The sequence below is a fragment of the Lipotes vexillifer genome, unplaced genomic scaffold, assembly GCF_000442215.2.
Source record: "Lipotes vexillifer unplaced genomic scaffold, Lipotes_vexillifer_v1.1 scaffold108, whole genome shotgun sequence".
Lineage (NCBI taxonomy): Eukaryota > Metazoa > Chordata > Mammalia > Artiodactyla > Lipotidae > Lipotes > Lipotes vexillifer.
Genome location: NW_006781176.1, coordinates 770103 through 783245, shown reverse-complemented (window position 1 = coordinate 783245; position 13143 = coordinate 770103). Strand labels below are relative to the sequence as shown.

Genomic DNA, 13143 nt, shown 5'->3' with positions numbered 1-13143 from the left:
TTTTCTTTTTTTTGTGGTACGCGGGCCTCTCACTGTTGTGGCCTCTCCTGTTGCAGAGCACAGGCTCCGGACCCGCAGGCTCAGCGACCATGGCTTACAGGCCCAGCCGCTCCACAGCATGTGGGATCTTCCCGGACCGGGGCACGAACCCATGTCCCCTGCATCGACAGGCGGACTCTCAACCACTGCGCCACCAGGGAAGCCCCCCCATGTTTATCTTTTTACTGTTCATTGTGGTTATCATCACTTTCACAAACATTTAAAAAATTTTTTTAATCTGTATACTGGCTTATTTAAGTGACTTATTTCCAGTTGTGATTTTCTCTTTCCTATAGATTCTTGCTTCTTTTCTATTTAGAGAAAACCTTTCAATATTTCTTTTAGGATAGGTTTAGTATTGCTGTGGGTTTTTTTTTTTTTAGCTTTTGCTTGTCTTGAGAAATTCTTTGTCTCTCCTTCTATTCTAAATGATAATCTTGCTGGGTAGAGTAACCCAGTTTGCAGATTTTTTACCTTTTAGGACTTTGAATGTATCTTGCCACTACCTTCTGGCCTGCAACATTTCTGTTGAGAAATCAGCTGATAGCCTTATGGGGGTTTCTTTATAATTAACTCTGTTTTTCTCTTGCTGCCTTTAGAATCCCCCTCTTTAACTTTTGCCATTTTAATTATAATATGTCTTGGTGTAGTCTGTTTGAGTTCATCTTGTTGGGGACGCCCTGTGCTTCTTGTACCTGCATATCTGTTTCCTTCTTTAGGTTTGGGAAGTTTCCAGCCATAATTTATTCAAATACACTTTCGATCCCCTTTTCTCTTTCTTCTTCTTCTGGAATCCCTATTATGCATAGATTTACACACTTCATATTATTCCATAGGTCTCTTATATTGCTTTCATTTTTGTTTCATTTGGCTTTCTGTCTGCTGTTCTGTTTGAGTGATTTCCATTATTCTGTCTTCCAGATCACTTATTCGTTCTTCTGCATTCTTCAATCTGCTATTCATTGCCTTTGGCTCAGCTTTCATCTCAACAAATGAGTTTTCTTATTTTTCTTGGCTCCTCTTTATAGTTTCTACTTCCCTTTTAAAGTAATCTGCCTTTCTATTGATAGCCTTTTTAAATTCTTTCAGGATTTTGATTTTCTCCTTTTTGAATTCAGTGTCTGTTAGGCTGGAGAGGTCTGGTTAATTGTTCTTTCAGGGGAATTCTCTTGATCTTTTAACTGGGAGTGGTTCCTCTGCTTCTTCATTTTTCTTACGTTTATCTTACTCTATGAGTTTAGAAGAAACAATTATCTACTGTGGTCTTGGAGGGCTATTTTTATGTGGGAGCATCCCTAATTAGCCTGTGTAGGTTTAATATATTTGGTACAAGTGCAGTTTTTAATATGGATGCTTGCTGCCTCTTTCCTCAGTGTGTGCTGGCCATTATCCTCTTGATGGGGGGTGTGACTGGTGTGGTGGTGATCAGAGCCAGTACTGGATGTTGAGTGGGGCCTCCTCTTTGCTCTGTGGTTGTCACAGCCTTGTGGGGGCAGGGTCTGCTCCCTAGTTGTTGGAATAGAAGCCTCTTATCCATTTCTGAGCTGTGGTGTGAGGTAAACAGGGTTGGAGCACTCCCACTGGGAGAGGAGCCACAGAGTATTCCTTCACCAAAGCTGTCCACCTGGGAGTACACTTTGGTATGTCACCTGTCACCCATTGTACAGGCTCACAAAGTACACTGAGGTTAGCACTGCCCTTGGCTCTGCCTCCACAGTGGGATGCCAGCAATTGGCCCTGGTGTCCCTCAGGTATTGTTATCACAAAGCCACCAGCAGAGATCTGTAGGCGCAGACCCACTGAAGTCAGATACCAGGACTGCAGCAGTCTCACACCTGGGCTCACCATGGAAGCTATGGAGACAGCCCAGACCCTGGCCTGGCCCAGCTTCCACATGAACACACCCACAAAACCCACAGCTGCTAAGGCCAGACCTGTCCCAGCCACGGGAGAACCCACAATCCACTCTGATGACCCACAGGCACTGAGTTTACAAAGCCACTGGCAGTGGCGTAAATCCGTGTATTGTGCAGCCACAGGGAGAGATTTCAGTCCTGCTTCCTAAGTAGTGCAACCCCTGGGGCTCAGCTCTGATTTCAGCCCCACCTCTGTGTGTGGGCAACCCACTGGCTTGCGTGCTCCCAGAGCTCACAGAGGCCGTGCTGGGCCGCCTGAACGAGCATGAAGAAAATGGCTGCTGTGGTGGGCCCTGCCACTCCCTTCACGTGCCCCTTAATGGTGTTCCACTTCTGTGGTGGGCCTGGGCTTCTATGTACATCCCAGGTTGCAGCCACACCACACTCCAGCCCCTTCAGGCTGTGTCCCCACAGCCAACCCCAGGTCTCTCCCTAGGTCTGTCCTCTAAAGCTCAGGTTTCAGCACCCAGCCCCCACCTGCAACAGAAGACACATGTCTCAGGCTGGGGAGTGCAGGGCAGTGGCACAGACCTTCTGGGAAGCTCTCTGTTCTGCCAGCCACAAACCGAATGCTGTGCTTTCCTCCAAGCCTCTGAAGCTTGCTTTCTGTCCCCCACCAGAGAGAGGGCTTCCTGGGGTGCAGGAAACTTTCCTTTTTTTCAGCTCCCTCCCAGGGGCACAGGTCCCAGCCTGCTTCCTTTATTTCCTTCTTCTTTCATCCTACCCAGTTAAGGTGGAGAAATTTCTCAGATAGTTTTCTGTTATCTGAGGTCTTCTGCCAGCATTCAGTAGGTGTTCTGTGAGCACTGTTTGCTGTAATTGTGGGAGGAGGTGAGCTCCACGTCCTTCTGCTCTGCCGTCTTGATTGGACCCCTTTTTAAAATTTATTTTATTGCAGTATAGTTGATTTACATTGTTGTGTTTCTGCTGTAGAGCAAAGTAATTTAGTTATATATATATATATATATATATATATATAAACTATATTATATATATTCTTTTTCATCTTCTTTTACATTATGGTTTATCACAGGATATTGAACATAGTCTCCCGTGCTATACAGTAGGACCTTGTTGTTTATTGATGCTATATATAATAGTTTGCATCTGCTAACCCCAAACTCCCAATCCATCCCTCCCCCAAACTTCCTCCCCCTTGGCAACCATAAGTCTGTTCTCTATGTCTGTGCGTCTGTTTCTGTTCCGTAGATACAGAAAGAGATGAGTGGAAAGGACAGGAGGGACCAGGTGGTGCCTGATATCTGTACTTCCCTAAGGAATTTAGACTTGACACTGTTGGTAATGAGAGGGAATGCTTAAGGATTTTTTTGTTGTTGAAGTATAGTTGATTTACATGTTTCAGGCAGGTATAAAGCAAAGTGATTCAGTTATATATATAAAACTCTATTAAAAAGATATATATATATATATAAAATTCTTTTTCAGATTCTTTTCCATTGGAGGGTATTAGAAGATACTGAATATATTATTACAAGATGTTGAATATAGTTCCCTGTGCTATACAGCAGATCCTTGTTTGTTTATTTTATATATAGTAATGTGTATCTGTTAATCCCAAATTCCTAATTTCTTCCTCCCCCTATCCCCTTTGATAACCATAAGTTTGGTTTCTATGTCTGTGGATCTATTTCTGTTCTGTAAATAAGTTCATTTGTATCATTTTTCAGATTCCACATTTGAGTGATATCATATGATATTTGTTTTTCTCTGACTTACTTCCCTTAGTGTGATAATCTCTAGGTCCATCCATGTTGCTGCCAATGGCAGTATTTCACTCATTTTAATGGCTGAATAATATTCCCTTGTATGTGTGTATATGTGTGTGTGTGTGTGTGTGTGTGTGTGTGTGTGTGTGTATATATATATATATATATATATATATATGCCACATCTTCTTTATCCATTCCTCCGTCAGTGGACATTTAGGTTGCTTCCAAGTCTTTGCTACTGTATATAGTGCAATGAACATTGGGGTGCACGAATCTTTTCAAAGTATGTTATTCTGTGGATACATGCCCAGGAGTAGGATCCCTGGATCATATGGTAGTTCTATTTTTAGTTTTTTAAGGATCCTCCATACTCTTCTCCACAATGGTTGTATTAGTTTATATTCCCACCAACAGTATAAGAGGGTTCCCCTTTCTCCACACCCTCTCCAGCATTTATTGTTTGTAGACTTTTTGATGATGGCCATTCTGACTGATGTAAAGTGATACCTCATTGTAGTTTTGATTTGAATTTCCCTAATAACTAGTGATGTTGAGCATCTTTTCATGTGCTTTTTGGTCTTCTGTCTTTTTTTTTTTTTTTTTTTTTTTTTTTGTAGCTGTACCACACAGCTTGCAGGTTCCCTAACCAGGGATTGAACCTGGGCCATGACAGTGAAAGCGCTCAGTCCTAACCACTGGACTGCCAGGGAATTCCCTCTGTATGTCTTCTTTGGAGAAATGCCTATTTAGATCTTCTGCCCATTTTTTGATTGGGTTGTGGTTTCTTTTGATATTGAGCTGCATGGGCTGTTTATTTTGGAGATTGATTTGCAAATATTTTTCTCCCATTCTATGGGTTGTCTTTTCATTTTGTTTATGGTTTGCTGTGCAAAAACTTTTAAGTTTCATTAGGTCCCATTTGTTTATTTTTGTTTTATTTTCGTTACTCTCGGAGGTGGATCCAAAAAGATCTTGTTGCAATTTATGTCAAAGAGTGTTCTGCCTGTGTTTTTCCTCTAAGAATTTTATAGTATCTGGTCTTACATTGAGGTCTTTAATCCATTTTGAGTTTATTTTTGTGAATGGAGTTAGAGAATGTTCTAATTTGATTCTTTTATGTGTAGCTGTCCAGTTTTCCCAGCAACACTTACTGAGGAGACTGTCTTTTCTCCATTCTATATTCTTGCCTCCTTTGTAGTAGACTAATTGACCATAGGTGCATGGGTTTATTTCTGGGCTTTCTATCCTGTTCCATTGATCTATATTTCTGTTTTTGTTTCAGTACCATACTATTTTGATTACTGTAGCTTTGTAGTATAGTCTGAAGTCAGGGAGCCTGATTCCTCCAGCTCCATTTTTCTTTCTCAGGTTTGCTTTGTCTCTGTTGTCTTTTGTGTTTCCACACAAATTTTTAAAATTTTTTGTTCTATTTCTGTGAAAAATGTCATTGGTAATTTAATAGGGATTGCATTGAATCTGTAGATTGCCTTGGGTAGTACAGTCATTTTGACAATATTGATTTTTCCAATTCAAGAACATGGAATATCTTTCTATCTGTGTTATCTTTTATTTCTTTCATCAGCATCTTATAACTTTCAGAATACAGGTATTTAACCTCCTTAGGTACATTTATTCCGAGGTATTTTATTCTCTTTTATGAGATGGTAAATGGGATTGTTTCCATAATTTCTCTTTCTGATCTTTCGTTGTTAGTGTATAGAAATGCAACAGATTTCTGTGTATTAATTTTGTATCCTGCAGCCTTACTGAATTCATTGATGAGCTCTAGTACTTTTCTGTAGCATCTTTAGGATTTTCTATGTATAGTATCATGTCATATGCAAACAATGACTGTTTTATTTCTTTTCCAATTTGGAATCCTATTCTTCTTCTTCTTCTCTGATTGCCGTGGCTAGGACTTCTAAAACTATGTTGAATAAAAGTGGTGATTGCTCAGGGCTTCCCTGGTGGCGCAGTGGTTGACAGTCCGCCTGCCGATGCAGGGGACACGGGTTCGTGCCCCGGGCCGGGAAGATCCCACATGCCACGGAGCAGCTGGGCCCGTGAGCCATGGCCACTGGGCCTGCGCGTCTGGAGCCTGTGATCCGCAACGGGAGAGGCCACAACAGTGCAAGGCCTGCGTACCACCAAAAACAAATAAAAAAGGGGGTGACTGCAAACATCCTTGTCTTGTTCCTGATCATAGAGGAAATGGTTTCAGCTTTTCCCCATTGAGTATGATGTTAGCTGTGGGTTTGTCATATATGGCCTTTATTATGTTGAGGTAGGTTCCCTCTATGCCCACTTTCTGGAGAGTTTTTATCATAGATGGGTGTTGAATTTGGTCAAAAGCTTTTTCCGCATCTATTGAGATGATCATATGGTTTTTATTCTTCACTGTTAATGTAGTGTATCACAGTGACTGATCTGCGGATACTGACAAATCCTTGCACCCCTGGGATAAATCCTAGTTGATCATGGTGTGTCATCCTTTTAATGTATTGTTGGATTTGGTTGGCTAGTATTCGGTTGAGGATTTTTGAGTCTATGTTCATCAGTGATATTGGCCTGTAATTCACTTTTCTCGTGGTATCGTTGGCTGGTTTTCGTATCAGGGTGATGGTGGCTTCCTAGAATGAATTTGGGAGTTTTCCTCCCTCTGCAAAAGGCTAGTTATTAACTCTTCTCTAAATGTTTGATAGAATTCGCCTGGAAGCCATCTAGTCCTGGACTTTTGTTTGTTGGAAGCTTTTTCATCACAGTTTCAATTTCAGTACTTGTGATTGGTCTCTTCATATTTTCTATTTCTTTCTGGTTTAGTCTTGGAAGATTGTACCTTTCTAAGAATTAGTCCATTTCTTCTGGTTTTCCATTTCATTGGCTTATAGTTGCTTGTAGTAGTCTCTTATGACCCTTTGTATTTCTGTAGTGTCAATTGTAACTTCACCTTTTTCATTTCTAATTTTATTGATTTGAGCCCTCTCCCTTTTTTTTCTTGCTGAGTCTGGCTAAAGGTTTATCACTTTTGTTTATTTTCCCCAAAGAACCAGCTTTTAGGTTCATTGATCTTTTCTTTTTTTCATTTCTCTTTCATTTATTTCTGCTCTGATCTTTATGACTTCTTTCCTTATACTAACTTTGGATTTTGTTTGTTCTTCTTTCTCTTGGTTCTTTAGGTATAAGTTTAGATTGAGATTTTTCTTGTTTCCTGAGATAAGATTGTATAGCTATAAACTTTCCTCTTAGAACTGCTTTTGCTGTGTGCCATAGGTTTTGGATTGTTGTGTTTTCATTTTCATTTGTCTCTAGGTATTTTTTGATTTCCTCTTTGATTTCTTCAGTGATCCATTGGTTGTTTAGTAACATATAGTTTAGCCTCCATGTGTTTGTGTTTTTTCCATTTTTTTTCTTGTAGTTGACTTCTAATCTCATAGTGTTGTGGTTTGAGAAAATGCTTGATATGATTTCAGTTTTCTTAAGTTTACTGAGGTTTGCACTGTGGCCCAGCATGTGTTCTATCCTGGAGAATGTTGCATGTGCACTTCAGAAGAATGTGTTTTTTCTGCTGCCCTTGGATGGAATGCTTTATAAATATCAATTAAGTCCATCTGCTCTCATGTGTCATTTAAGGCCTTTATTTCCTTATTGATTTTATTTCTGGATGATCTGTCCATTGATGAAAGTTGGGTGTTAAAGGCCCCCATTAGTACCCTGTTACTGTCAATTTCTCCTTTTATGGCTGTTAGCATTTACCTTAATATTATTGAGGTGCTCCTATGTTGGGTGCATATATATTTACAATTGTTACATCTTCTTGGATTGATCCCTTTATCATTATTTAGTGTCCTTCTTTGTCTCTTGTAACAGTGTTTAAAGTCTATTTTGTCTGATATGAGTATTGCTATTCCAGCTTTCTTTTGATTTCCATTTGCATGGGATACCTTTTTCCATCCCCTCATTTTCAGTCTGTATGTGTCCCTAGGTCTGAAGTGGGTTGCTTGTAGATAGCATATATATGGGTCTTATTTTTGTATCTATTCTGCCACTCTATGTCTTTTGGTTGGAGCATTTAATCCGCTTACATTTAAGGTAATTATCGATATGTATGTTCTTATTGCCATTTTGTTAATTGTTTTGGGTTTGTTTTTGCAGGTCTTTTTTCTTCCCTTCCTCTTTTGTGATTTAATGTCTAACTTTAACGTTGTGTTTGAATTCTTTTCTTTTGTGTGTGTGTATCTACTGTAGATTTTTGGTTTGCAGTTACCATGAGGTTTTGATAGATTAGTCTATATACATATTCAAGTTTGTTTTAAACTGTTGGTCTCTTAATTTCAAATCCATTTCCAATATCCTGCATTTGTACTCTCATGTTTGCTGGTTTTGATATATTTGTGTGTGGATGATTTCCTATGTTTACTGTATGTTTGCCTTTACCAGTGAGCTTTCCCATTTCATAATTTTCTTGTTTCTAGTTGTGGCCTTTTCTGCCTAGAAAAGTTCCTTTAGCATTTGCTGTAAAGCTGGTTTGGTGGTCCTGAATTCTGTTAGCTTTTGCTTGTCTGTAAAGCTTTTGATTTCTCTGTCAAATTTGAATGAGAGCCATGCTAGGTAGAGTATTCTTGATTATAGGTTTTTCCCTTTCATCACTTTAAATATATCATGTCACTCCCTTCTGGCCTGCATAGTTTCTGCTGAAAAATCAGCTGAGAGCATACAAGGGAACTCCCATAAGCTTACTTATTGCTTTTCCCTTGTTGCTTTTAATGTTTTCCCCTTGTCTTTAATTTTTGTCAGTTTGATTAATATGTGTCTTGGTGTGTTCCTCCTTGGGTTTATCCTCTGTGGGACTCTGTGCTTCCTGTACTTGAGTGAGTGTTTCCTTCCCATGTTAGGGACATTTTCAACTACTATCTCTTCGCATATTTCCTCAGGCCCTTTCTCTCTCTCTTCTCCTTCTGGGACCCCTATAATGCGAATGTTGGTGTGTTTAATGTTGTCCCAGAGGTCTCTTAGACTGTCCTCATTTCTTTTCATTCTTCTTTCTTTGTTCTGCAGCAGTGGTTTCCACCAATCTGTCTTCCAGCTCACTTATTCATTTTTCTGCCTAATTTATTCTGCTATTGATTCCTTCTAGTATGTTTTTCATTCCAGTGATTTTATTGTTCATCTCTGTTTGTTCTAAAGATTCTAGCTCTTTATTAAACATTTCTTGTATCCTCTCAGTCTGTGCCTCTATTCTTTTTCCAAGATCTTGAATCATATTTACTATCATTACTATGAATTCTTTTTCATGTAGATTGCCTATCTCAACTTCACTTAGTTGTTCTTTTGGGTTTTTATCTTGTTCCTTCGTATTTTTCTGCTGTCTCATTTTGTCTAACTTTCTGTGTTTGCCATCTCCATTCCTCAGGCTGCAGGATTGTAATTCTTCTTGGTTCTGGTATGTGCCCCGTGGTGGGTGAGATTGGTCTGGGGGCTTGTGCTGGCTTCCTGGTGGGAGGAACTGGTGCCTGCTCACTGGTGGGTGGAGCTGGGTCTTGTCCCTCTGGTGGGCAGGGCTATGTCAAGGGGTGTGTTTATAGGCAGCTTTTGGCTCAGGATGACTTTAGGCAGCCTGTCTGCTGATGGGTGGGGCTGTGTTCCCACCCTGTTTGTTGTTTGGCCTGAGGCATCCCAGCACTGAAGCCTGCAACCTGTAGGGTGAGGCCAGTTCTCAGTGCCAAAATAGCTATCTCTGGGAGTGTTAATGCCTATGAGTATTCCCTGGGGCATCCGCCACCACTGTCCTTGCCCCCAGAGTGAGCCACAGCCAACCCCTACCTCCCCAGAAGACCCTCCAAGACTTGAAGATAGGTCTGGCCCACCCTCTTATGGAGTCACTGCTTTGCTCTGGGTTCCAGTTCCTGTGAAACCTTGTGTGCTTCCTCAAGAGTGGAGTGTCTGTTTCCCGCTGTCCTGTGGAGCTCCTGCATTCAAGCCCCACTGGCCTTCAAAGCCAGATGTTCTGGGGGCTCCTCCTCCTGATGCCAGACCCCCCCCGCCAGGCTGGGGAGCATGACATGGGGCTCAGAACTCTCACTCCTGTGGGAGAACCTCTGTGATATAATTATTTTCCAGTCTGCGGGTCACCTACCTGGCAAGTATGAGATTTTATTATACGGTGAAAGCACCCGTCCTGCCATCTCGTTGTGGCTCCTTCTTTGTCTTTGGATGTAGAATATCTTTTTTGGTAGGTTCAAGTCTTTTTTGTCGATGGTTGTTCAGCAATCTGTTGTGATTGTGGTGTTTTCGTGAGAGGAGGTGAGCTCTAGTCTTTCCATTCTGCCATCTTGTCTCCTCTAGGCATCTAGATCTTCTATACCACATCTTCTTTTTCCATTCCTCTGTTGATGGACATTTAGGTTGCTTCCATGTCTTGGCTATTGTAAATAATGCTGCTGTGAACATAGGGGTGCATGTATCTTTTTGAATTATAGTTTTGTCCAAATATATGCCTAGGAGTAGGATTGCTGGATTATATGGCAACTCTGTTTTCAGTTGACGAACTCCAGTTTTCCATAGTGGCTGCACTAATTTACATTCCCACCAATAGTGTAGGAGCATTCTTTTTTCTTCACACCCTCTCCAGCATTTTAACAAAATATTTTTGAGATTTATCCATATTCTGCATATATCAATGTTTTGTTCTCTTTTTAGAATGCTGAATAATATTTAATTGTATAAATATGCCACATTTGCCTATCTGTCCTCCTCTTGGAAGGTGTTTGGACTATTTCCAGTTTGGGGCTATTATGAATAAAGATATTATAAATATTCTTGTACAAATATTTGTGCAAATATGTGTGTCCATTTCTCTAGGGTAAATACCCAAAATGGAATTAATGATGTATATTTAACTTTATAAGAATCTACCAAACAGTTCTCTACATTGGTTGTACCATTTAATCTCCCTGCAGTAGTGTACGAGGGTCTATCTACATCCTTCTTATTCTTTATTTCTTTTTCAGTTTTCTTCTTTCATTTTCAAATTTTCCTTTTCCATCAAAACTCATGGTCTTTTCATACTGCCATGTCTTCTTGTACTCTAAGGATGATAGCAATTTTCAGAACTCTTATTCTGGATCCTGAGGTAGATGCTTTTCAGAGGTATGTTCATCTTCTTATTCTTGTTGATACTGCTTTCTCTTGTTTTGCAATATTTTTGTGAAGCTTCATGAGGGTTTCTCCTATTTAATATTTGAGAAAGTCCAGATCTGCCTCTGTTTCTTATAGACATGGTGAATGATCCATTCTTGGACCTGCTCTCTGTCCACAGTGTAAGTTAAATAATCTACTGAAGTCCAAAGCAGAAGGACAGGTTTATACATAAAGGTCATGTTTAGGTAATACTGGTGCATAGGATGGCTGTTACAACAGAGACTATGTAAAATGCAACAACATTCTCCAAGTTAATATGATAATATATCATATTTAATCAAACCTTTAATCGGAAACCAACATTACCTTTTCCCTTTTAAGCCAATCTTCATTAACCACTGCAACATGCCAGGTATGTGCTAAACACCTCACACACATTTTTGTTTCATTTAAGCCTCAAAACAAGGTTGCAGCATAGACATTATTATAGTTATTGTTATAGAAATTAGGAAAAAAAGCCTTAGAAAATTAAGGTAATTTGCTCAAGGTCTTACAGCTAATAAGTGACGTAGCTTAACCTAATCATTTTAGACTATCACTATACAACCCAAAATCAAGAACTGGAAATCACGTGATGAACTTAAATCATGGAGACCAAAATCCTAGAAAATTTGAAAGCAGTACGTCTGATTTTTGCATTCCTACCAAAATTTCCATTAATTGACAAAAACTCTTGGCCATTTTTTTCTTATTCATTAAAGCTTTTCTGTGAAGTTAAAAATAACTGGTTTCCTGCCTTAATACCTGAGACTATACAGGTACTACAGGTACTACACAATCTCAATGATTCAAGGCTTAAATTCAAAATTTTAATTGCCCTGATTCATGTAAAACTGAGAAAAACTTCTAATCTAGCACACCTCTTTAAAATTATAGATAAATCATTTTGTATTATTGTATGTCTTACCAATATTGCTTGGTATAAAAATTAACTGAGACTTGAGTTATTGCAGAAAATGATAAAAAACCATTATTGTCAATATGCAAACATTCTGGTGTTCTTACATATCAGGAAGACAAACGCATCAAGAATGAAAAATAAGACCTTGTGCCCCACAGCCATTTTAAAAAAATTTTTTTTTTAGTTCATTCACACACAATGATTAAAAAAAAAGGTTCACAGCAGATGCCTAAACATTTGGGCCTGACTGACACTTCTAAAGTGAGCAGCACTGTACACACTCAAGAAAAACAATTCGAATATACTGTGAAAAAAAAGGAGACATCACTAATTCATCAGCCACCTAGACTGTCCTTCAGCCTAGCAAACATCAGACTGCCTGTGGGAATTAGAATATCATTTTGTTAAAAACTGCTTAAAAGCAAAGCATGCTTTTTAACATATCTTAGAGTTCTCCGTTATGGCACAGACTGAATATGTGCTCACTACTGGCAAAGTTGAATAATTTTCTTTTGAGACAGTATTTGTAATGAAACAGCTATTGAAAACCAAAAACATACAAGTCCAAACCACTGAAATTTAGCAGGAAGGACAAAACAAAACAAAACAAACAAGCAAAAAAACAAGGACTTTTCAAAAAAGAATCTCTAAAACACTTGAGGACTTATCCTTTATAGCCCCGTGTCTGAATAGTAAACGTGTGGTTAATGGCTTTCAAGAGGTTAATGTCATCAAAACTTTTCCCTTCACATACACTTTCTTACTGCTTCCAACCTCATTATTTTATTAGCTCTAGATATGACTAGCAGAAAATAAAACTAGATAAGACTACCAGAAAATAAAACGAAGTCTTTTAAAACACAGAACTCTTACTTGAAAATTAGTCACATTTGAAAGTTACGCACTTAGCCACTTTGCCATGGTTCTTCATGGGAAACTACTAACCTGTACCCAGCCCTATCTTCACTCCATGTTTCAGGACCTCTGGCACATTGAGAAGGCCGCTGCTGAGCCTGTAGAGAGAGGAGACAGAACAAGGAGACCCACGTGGGTTCAACAAGAGAAGGGCACTAACAAATATGATGGTGATATCACTGAAAATTACGATTCCCATCTCAGCTCTAATGCTGACACAAACACATTAGTCACATCAGACCATCCAGGGGCTTCCCTGGTGGCGCACTGGTTGAGAGTCCGCCTGCTGATGCAGGGGACACAGGTTTGTGCCCCGGTCTGGGAAGATCCCACATGCTGCGGAGCGGCTGGGCCCGTGAGCCATGGCTGCTGAGCCTGCATGTCCGGAGCCTGTGCTCCGCAACGGGAGAGGCCACAACAGTGAGAGGCCCGCGTACCGCAAAAA

General features: G+C 39.8%; 1 protein-coding gene across 1 annotated transcript in view; it reads right to left on the bottom strand.

Moving 5' to 3' along the window:
- GDA (guanine deaminase) overlaps positions 1-13143 on the bottom strand; it is a 137132-nt gene that overhangs the window by 29744 nt on the left and 94245 nt on the right. Inside the window, exon 10 of the mRNA XM_007454496.1 lies at positions 12729-12796. Coding sequence (XP_007454558.1) covers positions 12729-12796 — 68 coding nt within the window. The remainder of the gene's footprint in view (positions 1-12728; positions 12797-13143) is intronic.